General features: G+C 29.1%; 1 protein-coding gene across 1 annotated transcript; it reads left to right on the forward strand.

Moving 5' to 3' along the window:
- The first annotated feature begins 807 nt into the window (after nt 1-807).
- Nucleotides 808-10,256, forward strand: LOC127708099 (homeobox protein unc-4 homolog). Its single transcript, XM_052212951.1, has 3 exons — nt 808-1,187; nt 1,772-1,947; nt 9,174-10,256. Exons 1-3 carry the CDS (start codon nt 836-838, stop codon nt 9,891-9,893), a joined length of 1,248 nt encoding a protein of 415 aa, XP_052068911.1. The 5' UTR covers nt 808-835; the 3' UTR covers nt 9,894-10,256.
- The last annotated feature ends 3,522 nt before the right edge of the window (nt 10,257-13,778 follow it).

The raw sequence follows: 13,778 nt of genomic DNA on the forward strand, positions 1-13,778 counted from the left end.
ATACAGAATTTTTTTTTAGCTAAATTTAAATCTGGGTAATATTTTTAAAATATAAAGCATAATGCATGCAAAATGTTTAGAAAAAAGCATATATGGAATATATCTTTAAAAAGTTGAGTTTAGAAAATCTTAAACAGAGGAAATGTGTTTGAAAACTTTTTTTATTTAGTTAAATAAATCAAACCTTTTCACACAGTATACCATAGTTGTAGCATTGCTTTCAGCTATCATTAAATAGTGTATTTTGTTTCATTCAACACCAAATTAAAATGTAATATTTTGACAGTTAATATTTAAAAAAAATGCTTAATTTTAGAATAAAATAATATATATATGTGTATTATCCTCCTTTAGGAGAGTAGGATATACATTCTTATTCCAGGAGACCGTTTTTCATCGAGGAAAATCGTTTTAACATACGCAGTAAAATGCTATTTATTTATTTTTAATTTAAATGCCTGCTACTATGTGAATAAGTTTTCTTCTATTCATTTTATAAAATGATAAACATATATATTTTGCCTTTAATTGCAATAATTCTCCCTTATCTATTTTATTTAAATCTATTAAAATGTTTTAACGAATGACTGTAAGCATTGAAGCATATGTTAAACCAACCATGCAATTAATGTCATAATGATCAATCAACGAACGCTAATTTTGTGATCATCTCCCTCTAAATGTCTTCAACAGCTAGAGGACATTCAATATTTGTTTGCATACAACTCATGTTGACGACTTTCCCTCCCATCTTTGTCCACAAACGTGATTCTATTATCTGATTGGCTAACGGCGTTATTAGAACGGCAAGTGTGCGCTCAGACTTAACTGTTAAATGACAAGAACTTTTATCAGACCTTGTACAAATGTGTTAGAAATGTTGACATTCTGTTCGAGACAAGAAAACGGTACTAGAAGAAATATGACAGGACCTCTCGGGCTACTTGATGCCCGATATCCCCACGGCTATGGATTATTATCATCTCTTTATGGAAGTGCTGCCCATTTTGGTGGGCCATTGGCGCTTGCTGCTGCAGCTGCAAATCCCTACGGGTTAAGTTTTAATGGACACCCTGGAGATTTACGTTTTCAAATGGAGGGACTTTTGTCTTCTCAACATGCCAGGAATAATTCAAATGGACACAGTTATGGTCCATCATCGGATAAAAACTCTCTAAAAAATGGAGGTATGTATTTATTAACTATAATTGTTTCTTTAAGAAAATGTTTCCTATACAAACTAGATAAATATATATTATTAATACTATATGGAAATTATTGATACGAATAACATTTTAAAAGGTTTTACTCCTTTATGAATATTTGAAAAAAATAATAATATAAAACTTTCATAAACAAAAATAAAATTTACATTTACATTTATATATTATTTTTGAAACTGTAACATAATTATATAAGAAATAATTTCTCGCCAAAATAGAAGGAAAATAGATTTTTTTATACATATGAAATGGTAAAAATGATCAAAAATTATGCTTAGAAATCTAAAACATTTATAATTCACGAATGAGTCTGTTTAGGAAAAAAATACTGTGCAAATATATAAATCATGAAAAACGATGATGCTGAAATATTTTGTTAAAATATTTTAGATATTTTTTACTTGGTAATGGACAAATAAAAGCGGGTTTCAATAGTAAGCTAAAAGTTTAATAATATAAATATCTTTTGTCAACAAATAAAGCTAATATTTGATGATATCTAAAATGATTGCCACTATAGTTAAACTTTTTTTATATTTTACTCATAGAAATTGATGACGATTCTCCTGAAAGTCAGTCAGCAAAAAGGAGAAGAACAAGAACAAATTTTACAGGCTGGCAACTGGAAGAGTTAGAGCGAGCTTTCCAAGACAGCCATTATCCAGATGTGTTCATGAGGGAAGCTTTAGCCCTCCGTCTAGATCTTGTAGAATCACGAGTGCAGGTAGGGATCTTTCAATTTATTCATTTTTTCTCCTTTTTACAATAAGTAGAATTCTGATCAAAAATGAATATACCCAATATCATGAATAAATCTAGGTATCTGACCACGTGTGACTAAGATTTATAAAAATATGATTATGATTTGTAAATATATGTTGTAGACTGGTATATAAATGAACTGACTGGTAAAATAAATAATTATTATTATTGTTATTATTATTCTAATTCTTGCAACTAAATGGTGTAACATAAAGTTTGGTATGTAATTACTTACAAAAATACTATTTATACATTTCAATTTTGATTTATTTAAATTTGATCGTATTATGTATATTTAAGATTTCTAATAGCACTTCCTTCACCTTGCATGGGCTATCCTTGTTTATAAAATTGACTCATATTTTATTGAATTAAATACACATCGTTAACTGTCCAAATAAATACGGGTCTTTCAATTTTTCTGTCACGTCTTTCAAATGTCAAACAAATATTTAATTTCTATTTACAAATATATAAAAAATATAAATTGTTCAAATATAGATCGCTGTTGAAAATACCTTTCAAAACATCAAGTACATTATAACAATGTTTGAAAGCCATTGGTTAAGAAAGGATACTAGAGCGTACGAGGGGTAAATGGTCTGGAAAATAGTATAATCATCGGGGGAACAACACCTTCTCGAATTATAAACATCCACAAACGAAATTTATACTAATTTAGTCGACAAGAGGATTAAACACGCTTTGCTTCATTTCACTTAACTTTCCATCACTATGTCAATTTTCCTAGTTTCTTCGGTAAATTGACCATTACTAAGTAACATTTTAGAGTGAGGGACTTCGTTCATTTTTAAAATGCGACATGTTTAACACGCAGGGATTTCAGATGGTACATTTCAATAATGGGCTCACCATTGTAATTGGTCATTAAAACACGGCTAACAGATGATGAAATTATAAATTTTAGATAAGAATAAATAAAAAAGAATTTTAAAATTCCAGTTTACTCAAATGTAGCGCGCGCTCCATCTCTATTTCTGCTTAGTAAAAGTTATATTTTGTATACTGTGCAGCTGGGTTAATGTAAACGTTAAATAATTTAGTGACCTTATTGAAATGCGAGATGGTTTATTGTGCCTTCTGGTAAAGTATAAAAACAAAACAAAATATAAATTTAGGTGTTGACAATAAAACTATACGGCATAAAATGAAGAAAAAGTGTTAATTATATTGTTTGAGTTAATAATATCGGTTGTAGCGTCTCAGAAGTTTATGGATGTCGTTAGCGTATCGATTTTTGTGTGTGTGTTTCAATCAAAAACGTAAATGTTTTAAAACATTTTTACGTTGAAGTTAATAGAATTCGAACATCGTGACTGCATCATCAAATTAATAAACAAACGATAAAATGTAAATGAATGAAAACAGTAGTCTGAACACTTTATGAGAAACTTGGAAAATTGTCGCGAAATTTATATCATTAATCGATAATACAATTAACAAAGGAGGTAATAAAATCAAACAAACAAATCAATTAGGTTAAATTAATCAATCATACATTTTTTTGCGTTTATATGAGTTTTCAGTTTTTGTCCCTGATCAAGAGTGAAGGGACAAATTTACACAAGAATGTGCCGTAGTTAGTATCAAATGATGACAAATTGGGAAATAACAGAGGTTTAAGAACAAATACTTATTTTATCCATGTCCGCAATGAGCAATCGATCTCCGCAAACATTTACCTCGAGGCAGCTATCTAGTCAATTAATTCTATAATTTGAACAAAGTGGCCGGTATGTCTTTTTACCTGTAATAATCGTCAAGTAAGTTGTCGAATATCTCACCTTTTTGATGTATGTCAAAATTAAGTCATAAAAAACTTATGTTATTTTGTCCCTAAAGAAATCTGACCAAATATTACATAATTTGATCAAACCGTTAAAGTTTTTACATGTTCGATTTTTCTCTTTTTTTATGATAAGAAATAATTAAATGATATGTTTATTGGTTTATGATATATCATTATCAATTCTGCAGAAAAGAATTTCTTTGATATGAAAAGCATAACTACCGTTATTGATTTTAATCATATTAATTGATATGTTTATATTGAATTAATCAAAATTTCAATTTAATAGAAAATTAATCATAAAAGTGTAATTACGTTTCACGTCAATAATTTAATAAAAATGTAATATTACTAATATCCTTCAAAGTAAATAGTAAATTAGTAATATGAAATTTCAAACCCATTGAATCAATCTAAGAAGTTGTAATACAACTTCAATGGTCGGAGGTATCAAATCTATGTTTTGTTTGTGTTTTATCTTATGAAGACATAGATTCCAGCTTTTGATGTTTTTCAACCCGGAAACGATTTTGCTCTGTATTTGCTCCATGTACAGAACTGTTTAGATCAGTTATAATACATCCATCCTTGAAAAATATTGACATTTCTATTTAGCATCGTTCGTTTACAATTTGTTTTATCACATTAGATCGTACTTTAATAAATTATTTATTCTATTTAAGAAATTTTGTCAAATAGCGGTGGGGAACAAAGTTTCTGTCTTATTGTTTATCAAATGCTTATATTTACATACAAGTTAATGCCTTATTTGATGTCGACTAAAATCAAACATGTTCTGTGCATGGTCTCAATCATAGAATTAGTTAAATAATCAATTTAAGATTGTACAAATTGTATTGACTTCATACAAAATGTTAAAGAAAACAGAATTTAATATTTATATAAATTAATTTGTTGCAAATGTATTTTTCAACAATCGAGTAATTTCTAATGATTTATTTTCTGGTGATACCCCGTGTTTAAATATCCAATTTATTTTCCAATTTTCTTTAGTAGGTCATAAACTTGCAATCGGAAAATTTCTTGTAAAACAAAAACTAATTTCTCGGCATAGTCGTCTTAAGTGTCAAGCAAAGCAGATCAAACACGACGCAGGTTCTTTAATTAATTTTAAGAGATAAGAACAAGAATTTCTGTTTAGATAGAAAAATGCATTTCAAAAACAGATAAAATTCGAAACATTTAATGTAAATCAGTAATTAGCTACTCAGCAAGAATTCAATTAAAAGCTGAATTTCTTTTGATCTTGTCTTAAACAAGTATCTATGACATATGATTCTTCTGAAAATACAGCATTAGTAAGCATTGTCTTTTAATTTAAATTAGTTAAGAAGTATGATTTTTCAACCTTATCTCAGATAACATCACCGAGTATGTTTGAAGTACCTTTGAAATCTCAGAGATTATACGAAACCTTAAAAAGAGTGCGTTCGGAGATCCGCCTTACGTGGCAGAAGACCGTAAATTTAGGGTGTTATTTTTGATTTATTATTTAACAATCTAAACATTATAATTAGGTCCGCAAGAATTGCGTTAAACAATATTGTATTACTTCTGTGTCTGTTTGGAAAATTGTAAATCAATTAGATAAATAGAATACTTTGACGAATCTGCGTTTCATCTTACATTTTAAAGCCTAATGCAAGAATTACGGCATTTTAAGTACTTGTTTTCTTTCTTCAAACATTTCAAAAGTTGCCACTTTAAAATTCTAATATACTATGCAACAACAAAAAGTCTTTGTCTTTTTGAAATTATAAACCAATGGTTTATAGACATGAGATCTTTATAGACTGTAAAACTGTATTAGATTAAACTACTTTGTAAGGTGCAGTTGTCATCTCATTGTTGTTTTGAACCAACAAGTCCTCGTGAATAAATAAATAAACAAAAAAGTTCAATGTTTTATTTATTATAGGTGTTTTGATTGAAATAAACTGAATATTATAAAATTTTAAAAATTGATAAAACTTTTCAATAAAACTTTTCAACACAGCTTGTTGAACAAAAAAAAAAGTCTTCTTTTTTTTTTATATACGACACAACAAGAAAATGTACAAGGAAATTACATTTGTTCTTTTTATTTGAATAAACATTTGTCATGTAAAATAACGAAACGTCTGTACATATTTGAAATTGAAAGAAATTCAATTAAGCATGCAAGTATACGTGCAACTAATTCAATTTAAATGAAACTTATATATAAGGTTTTAGTTTGTCTGAAAAAATGAACCAATTTGCTTCTCAAATTGTCGACCTTTTGTAACTCAAACATATTTTTCATTCTTATGCAAAATATGAACTATTTTTTAAGTTGTAGAGGTGTCTGGTGTGGGTATTACAAAGAAAACATATTTAAAATAGTGAAATAAATATCAATTGAATTTGATAAATGTATGTGTGTTAAGATAATCGAGTATAAAACAGTTGTTTTTGTCTTTACAAATAATACTTGTTTAGGTGTAATGTTAAAAGTCATAAACAGCCATTCCAACTTAACATTAAGTAAAGACATTGCTTTTAGCAAGATGTAGGTGGCATAGAATAATATAAAAAAAGAAATGCCTCTTAAAGTTAATTTTGTTCTTTCTTTATGAAATTTTTGAACGGAATACAATGCAAGTCTATTTTCTTATACGATGAATTATTTTTATATCAGATTTTCCTCCCAGTTCATACCTTAAGTGAACCCCCTGGTACTGAGCTGTAGCTGTCACATGACGTGACGTGGTCTGTCTATTTACCACCTTTTTTATTGTTCTACGTGTTCCAATTGCCCAACAAAAGTTTTGAAAGGCGCTTTTTCTTATTCAAAAAAGTTATAGATTAGCATGATTGACATAATTCAATCTCGTCGCCTCACGCAGCGTTGAGATGCAATCAGTTAACATATTTATAAAATGAACCTTCAAGTTTCCATCTTGGTAGGTCAGCGACTTTGTCAAATTATTCATAAGATTAATCCAAATAATACTCCAAACAATAAAAGTTGAAGATTATAAACAAAATATGATATGAAATAGAGTTTTATAACGAATAATGACACTTGTGTTTGTTGAAAATTCGCCAATTAAGATATGAAATTATTCAAATCATAACAAATTTCAACATGAATACGCCTTATTTGTGTTATTGATCAATCTTTCATATATCTTGTCATCTAATTAACTTTAAATAACATAAAAATGCCTTTTTATTGTATATTATTTTCATAAATATATCAAATTAATATAAATTTCATTTGAAATTAGTGTTAACTTATAATCACACTTTTGAATTTATAATTATATATAAAAAGTAAATATGTATATAAAACTAAAATGTAAGAAGTAGTACCAAAGTTTAAATTTGTATTGAATAGAGACAATGTTTAAAAAAAATATTTTCATCACTTTACTTTGACTGACTTTAATACAATTTGATTAAAACATGAAACGACAACTTGTTAAAATGTTAAATGTTTCGGAGAAAATGGTAGTGATATTTATACCAGTGTTGCTTAAATATTGAATTCGTATGTCTTGTTTTTTCTTTAGATTTTGAAACAATATACCTTAAAAAAGTTGTTAAATTTAAACAAATATTTCTTTTAAGGCAAATTCTTTACACCCTTACAAAGGCAACAAATTTAAAACTAATTACAAAGCAATCGTCAAAGTAAAAAACACATCTGATTTTAATTCTAATTTTATTACAGTAGTTTTGATACTATATTTTACATGATAAATGAGAAATTAATCCATATCACACACTACTAATTTACATCATTTTAAAAAATCTATACCCGAAGTGTCTCGTAAATTATTTCTAAATTGGACGTATCAACAAGCGGGAAACATATGCGGTGTAAAAATCTTCCACAAAGTATAAATTTAGCTGTAAACAATAAACAATCCATTGCTTTGACTTGTGTCAATTTACCACACTACCCTGTAATTTTCTCCTGCATCATCTGGAGGAATTAGACCTTAATTCAATTAAAATAATCTATACCCCCTAATTTAACTGAAAATGATATACCTTAAAAAGTATTGAAAGTCTGATCTTAAACCGTAGACCTTTATACCTTGACAAAATTACGAATAGGTGGTTAAACCGTATAATCAATGTTCCGAAGTAACTTTGTTCAAGCCATAGCCGTCTTTGTTCCAAAAGATCATACGAAATACTCTACTATAGCACTGGTAGTGACACTTCTTGGCCTTTGTTTACAAGGAATAAAATCCCTAAGATCAATGTTGTCTTTTTTCCATTAATTTTACGACTCGATCTGACCGGGGATATGGCTCCGTGCATTTTCCAACTTAACCCTTTTTATCTGCTGTATCGGGTGTAAAGCTTTTACATGGAATAAAATAATTTTATCGTTGAACTCTTTGTATTTGATACGTAATGATGATAATTATAAATTAATTTTGCAGTTAAAAGATCAAATATCTCTATTTGTTTTAAATCTATTAAAGTTAAGTTAATTACCCTAAGATCATTAATTATATATAAAACCTTTATATATATGTGAAGAATTTTTAAGTGCATTGTTTATTTGATACCCTTACGAATACAATTTAACTCTTTAGGTTAAATTTAAATTTTAAAAAACAAATTCTTTTAAAATAGTATACTTTAGAACCAACATATCTTTATAAATATATTTAACTTATAACTTTTAAAATTATTTTCAAACACAGACGAATACTATAATAATAATAATAATAATAATAATAATAATACACATGAATATTTTAAAGCTTTTACATTTTAAAAAATTAAGAAAATCTTTGCAAGATAAACCATAGATTAATTTCTGTTGTAATGAGAGAAAAAAAATATTACAAAATATAGAATATTAAACTTGAAAATATTTACATTTCAGTATGTAAATAAATATATCAAAAACTTTAAATCGAATTCCCATAAAATTGATAGGTGATGTGCTTATTAAATTTCATATTTTAACCAGAAAAAAACAAATATATACAATTTCTTTTACAAGTGCAAAGTTTGTTTTTAATTTATTATCATGATAATACAATTTTATTTTAAATGAATATTTATAACTTTTGTGGTTTATTACCAAACAACCTACACCACAGTATGCTAAAGTTGTTTAAAAGATATAATCAGGAGACAATTTCTACACGTTGCTTTAAAAAAAAAATACACAGACGAATTACTTAGAAAAGAAATTAGAATTTTGAAATAACGGTTAAAAATGTAGTGAATAATTTTAAAACTTATATAGAATAAAACAGAATATCATTTGAACAGAATGCATTTTCATGTCTGTCATAAATGTTTCATATTCACTAATTATTCATAATCATGAGTGATTCTCTATAATTCTGTTAAAATTTCAGGTCTGGTTTCAAAACAGAAGAGCAAAGTGGCGAAAGAAGGAACACACGAAAAAAGGTCCTGGAAGACCAGCTCATAACGCTCATCCACAAACATGCAGTGGTGCTCCTATGGACGCAGACGAAATTAAAAGAAAAGAGTTAGAACGACAAGAAAAGAAAAGAAGGAAACAAGAAGAAAGATTGAAAAAGTTGGAAGAAAAAAGAAAATCTTTGCAAGATAAACCATTGAATGAGTCGGATTCCAGACTTGAAAACATTTCAAATGACGATCATACACAAGACAATAGTTCCGATTGTTCTCAAAGCATAGACATTTCTGGTTCTGAAGACAATAGTGGCAATGAATCGTCTGCAAGTGACCACGATGCAGATAGAAAATTCTCATTTAGTATTGACAGTTTGTTGGAAGCGCCAAAAGTTCCCCGGGGCAGACGACCGAATTCAAAATATCCACGTGTTCAAGCTAGCAAATCAGTGAACGCTTTAGGACTAGGCATGATGCCTTTATATCCAATAACACAACCTATAGGGTTTCTCGTAGAACAAAAAATGCGTGCTGCGTCACGCTGTCATAATGAAAACAGTAACGACAGCTTAGAAAGTGCTACAGGCGATATTGACAATAATATTGTTAACGTAGAACATCTAAGTGACACTGAGGGTAAAAGATCAGAATCAAGTGCTGAACAATTTAGATCTCAAAACAGTAAAAGTCACTGATACCACAACGAAACATTATACAACAATAAAATATATGATACAAATACTTGTATCGTGCTATATAATAATAGTTATTCCGTTTAACTTGGACTATTTAAAGCATGTAATATAATATTCATAGGACACTCAGAATTACACTGTATAAGCAGAGGTGTAAGCTGAGAAAGGGCTATGTGCAATGGGCAGAACAAATAGTTCGTTAAATGTGTTATTCGTACCACTTGACTCTTCTCGATTGAACGACTGCACAGAGGGCTTAAAGACCCGACGCAGATACTGTTACAAAGACCTGCTGCAGTTCAAATTATTTATGTTAATGTTTCTATTTTGTTTGTCTCAATAAATGTCAACAAATATACTTAATTTGATGGTTCTATTTTGTTTAAACAGTTGATAAACACCCGGTATTGTATCTTGGTGCCTGAATAAGTGATGTTTTAATCTGATAAACCTTGGTCCAATGCCTTAATTAAGTCGTAGTGAAATAGTTTTCACTCCAAAGATAACTTGGTATTTATAAAAGGTGGCTTGCTCCAGAAGTACAATTATTAAAAATAGGTGAAAATATTTGGCACTAATTACCTTTAAAGAATTTAATTATAGGTTCAATAGTAAAATTTATAATACAAAAATAAGATGTTTTCGATATTAGTGTGTCATGTAAAATTGTTATACAGAATTAATAATATCATTTTGATAAGTGTTGATTGTTAGAAAATATATATTGATTTGCGAAAATTATACTTTACAATACATATTTTACAAATGACAACTGTGCATTGAATCAGGAATTAAAAACGTAGGCTTTATACGAAATTAGACAAATTAGTTCAAAATGAGTCATCGAATAAGCACTCTTTTTGTCCTGACCATGTAGTATTAGTACACTGGTGCACGCCTCTTATTACTCAAGTCACCAGAGCATGCCAAGTATTTGACTCTTGATTATTCAAGTTACTAAATCCAAATATAGAAATACATTTGTACACTTATACCTATACTACATTATAAGTTATTTTATAATATTGTTTCTATTCATAATTTACGTAAATCTTTTGCATTAACCAATAGTCGTATTTTGAACAAGACCTGCGAAGCTCAAATTCATGTTAGAAACCGACAACACAAAATATTATGCAAATTGATAAAAGTTTGTAAGTACGAATTTTTTCTGGTTCCAATTGAATGCACATAATGTTTAAATACATATTGCTATTAAGACTACGTGAAATCTGTATTTGTTACATAAAACAAACTTGTTCCAGTAGAAATACTTACAAAATATTTTACCAATTTAATATGCATTATTAATAATTAGGTAACAACAATTTGGGATGATAATAATGTATTTCATCTGTTCAGCAAGGATTTTGTTTTGATATTTACATTTAATTTTATACAAGAAAAACTTCAATGTAAACTTAAATCACATAGCAATTGCTTTTAGAAAGCAAGCTGTATTACAACCGAACTGAAGTTGCTTTAACCAGTTTATAACGCAGAAGTTAACAACTATAGGTCACCGTACGGCCTTCAACAATGAGCAAAACCCATATCACATAGTAAGTCACAAAATGCACCGAAATGACAAATGTAAAACAATTCAAACGAGAAAACTAACGGCCTGATTTATGTACAAAACAGTAAACGAAAAAAAAAGATATACAGCAACAAACGACAACCGAGTTATCTAGATTGTCCTAAAAGAAACATAAGTATTTGTTGTATACATTTACACTTGATGTATTCATATTCATGATATAATGAAGATGAGGTATGAAAGTCAACAAGACAGCAACCTGTCAACCTAGGCTTACTAAAATGAACATATAAATACCATCATAGGACCTCGTATATTTCTACAACTAGCAGATTCCTTACAGTGTGGATTGTTCTAAATAGTATGGCATGCAAAACTGTCATAATTGACATTGTTTAATACAATTATTCAATAGAGACCGTAAGATCTGAAAAATACACCTTCCGTAATTTGACAACCTCCTTATTAAATGAAAAGAAAGAATAAGAGAAAAAGTGAAGTTAATAAGCCGTTCTATCTCTGCACATATCAACAAAAAAAAAAGAGAGCGTGACGTCAATAATAAGCATATTCCTTGTGGTCATGTCCTTTTGATGAAATAACATTATCTTCTCTGGTTATTTTTTTGTTTTTAGGTTTTGAAAGGGGAAAAGAACAATATTTTATAAATCTTCCTGTAATATAGCATTTTAAGGCCCAACTTCAGACAAGCACACACATGTATTTCAGGGTTAAATTAAGGCAACATTAGTTTGCCGATGTTAAAATCTCGTAAGTCGATTCAGAAGAGACAAATCAAGGCAATAATTAAAAGCTGAGGGAATCGCATTAACTCCAAATGGAGCAGGGTAAGAGTCTTCTGCTCTGCTTCCAATTCTTGTCAACGCTTCCCGAAATATATATTAAAATCGATTGATATTTGCTCGCATGGGTTATGAGATGGTTGTTGTAAGAATCAAAAGTAAGAATATGATATTGTACTGGGTAGATTTTCTTAGTGTATAGTATTCTATGTTGTGTTTTGTAGACTGTTATTTCTTCTTTTTACCATTGTGTTTTGTCGGTCTTTTTTATACTTACAGGTTTTAATTGCCCAATATCATATTCTTACTTTTGATTCCTACCCAGTAGGTGCATGCTCCGGGATGGTAATCAGTTCCTTCTCCATAGTGGCACCACCGTGTTGCTCATGTCTAGTAAAAATCAGGTGACAAGACAAACGTAAAATGGAGGTAAAAATCCAGAGTTCAATTAATATAGCGAATTTAAACATATTATTAAATAAAAAAAAATCAAAAGCAACACAAGATCGAATAACATCTCGTAACCCTGTATAAATCGAACAGCTGTTTTCATAATATGCTAAAATCCTGACCCTGACCTTTAAACACAATTGTGGTTACATGTATGATAAAGACTGGCCGCTTATTCATTTCCAGATACGTTGGAGAGGACATGGTTGATTATACCAATCCGTCCAAACTTAACATTTAGCAATATATTAGGTATTGAAAGTGTATTTGATCGTTAATAGCTAATTTACACAACAGCTATACAACAGTTTACATTTTGAGTAGTAAGATGAAATGTATTTATTTTACAACGTCTATTCATTGGTTCTTAGATAAATTTATCTACACCTGCTTTCAACATTTCCACCATTTGTTCGTGTGACATTTTTCGAAGTCATTATGCATCTCTTATTCGTAGCTGAAATTCTGCATAATACATCTTAGTTGCCAGGTGCATTTCATTATAATATTTTCCCTTACCAGCTCGTGTATAACAATATCAGCTCTGATTTTGTCCAATAAATCTCAAAATCGAAATTATATATTTCTCAGAAACAGCACATTGCATATATTTGAAGTTAGGCGTCTAGTATAATATCAAAATGTGCGAGATGCATTACATTTTTCTAACTTAAGATCGCACCTTCAACGTAAAAATCCCTGTATTGGATTTTTGGCAACTTATCTTTACATTGGCATGCAGTGCTTTTTTTTACTAATATGTTTCATTACAGACAATAGCCGTTTCTGTATTTGAACTACATGTCACACTTTGGCGGTTGGTTTCTCAGCAACTGTGTAATACACTAATTTGAATTTGGCTTTTAGGATTATAATTTTGAGTTGCGAGTTGATAGATGTAATGGGTATACCTGGCCTCAACAATGAGAAAAATCTATACCATACAGTAAGCTATAAAGTAGGAAAAAACAAAGGCTATGGGTATCCTTCCATGACACAAAATCAGTACATGCACAGCAAAAAAAAAAACACACAAAGCAAAGGCACAGCGCTTTTATTGATGTTCTTTCAAATAAAAGTCAAGGCCTTGGT

This window comes from Mytilus californianus, unplaced genomic scaffold, assembly GCF_021869535.1.
Source record: "Mytilus californianus isolate M0D057914Y unplaced genomic scaffold, xbMytCali1.0.p SCAF_7, whole genome shotgun sequence".
Lineage (NCBI taxonomy): Eukaryota > Metazoa > Mollusca > Bivalvia > Mytilida > Mytilidae > Mytilus > Mytilus californianus.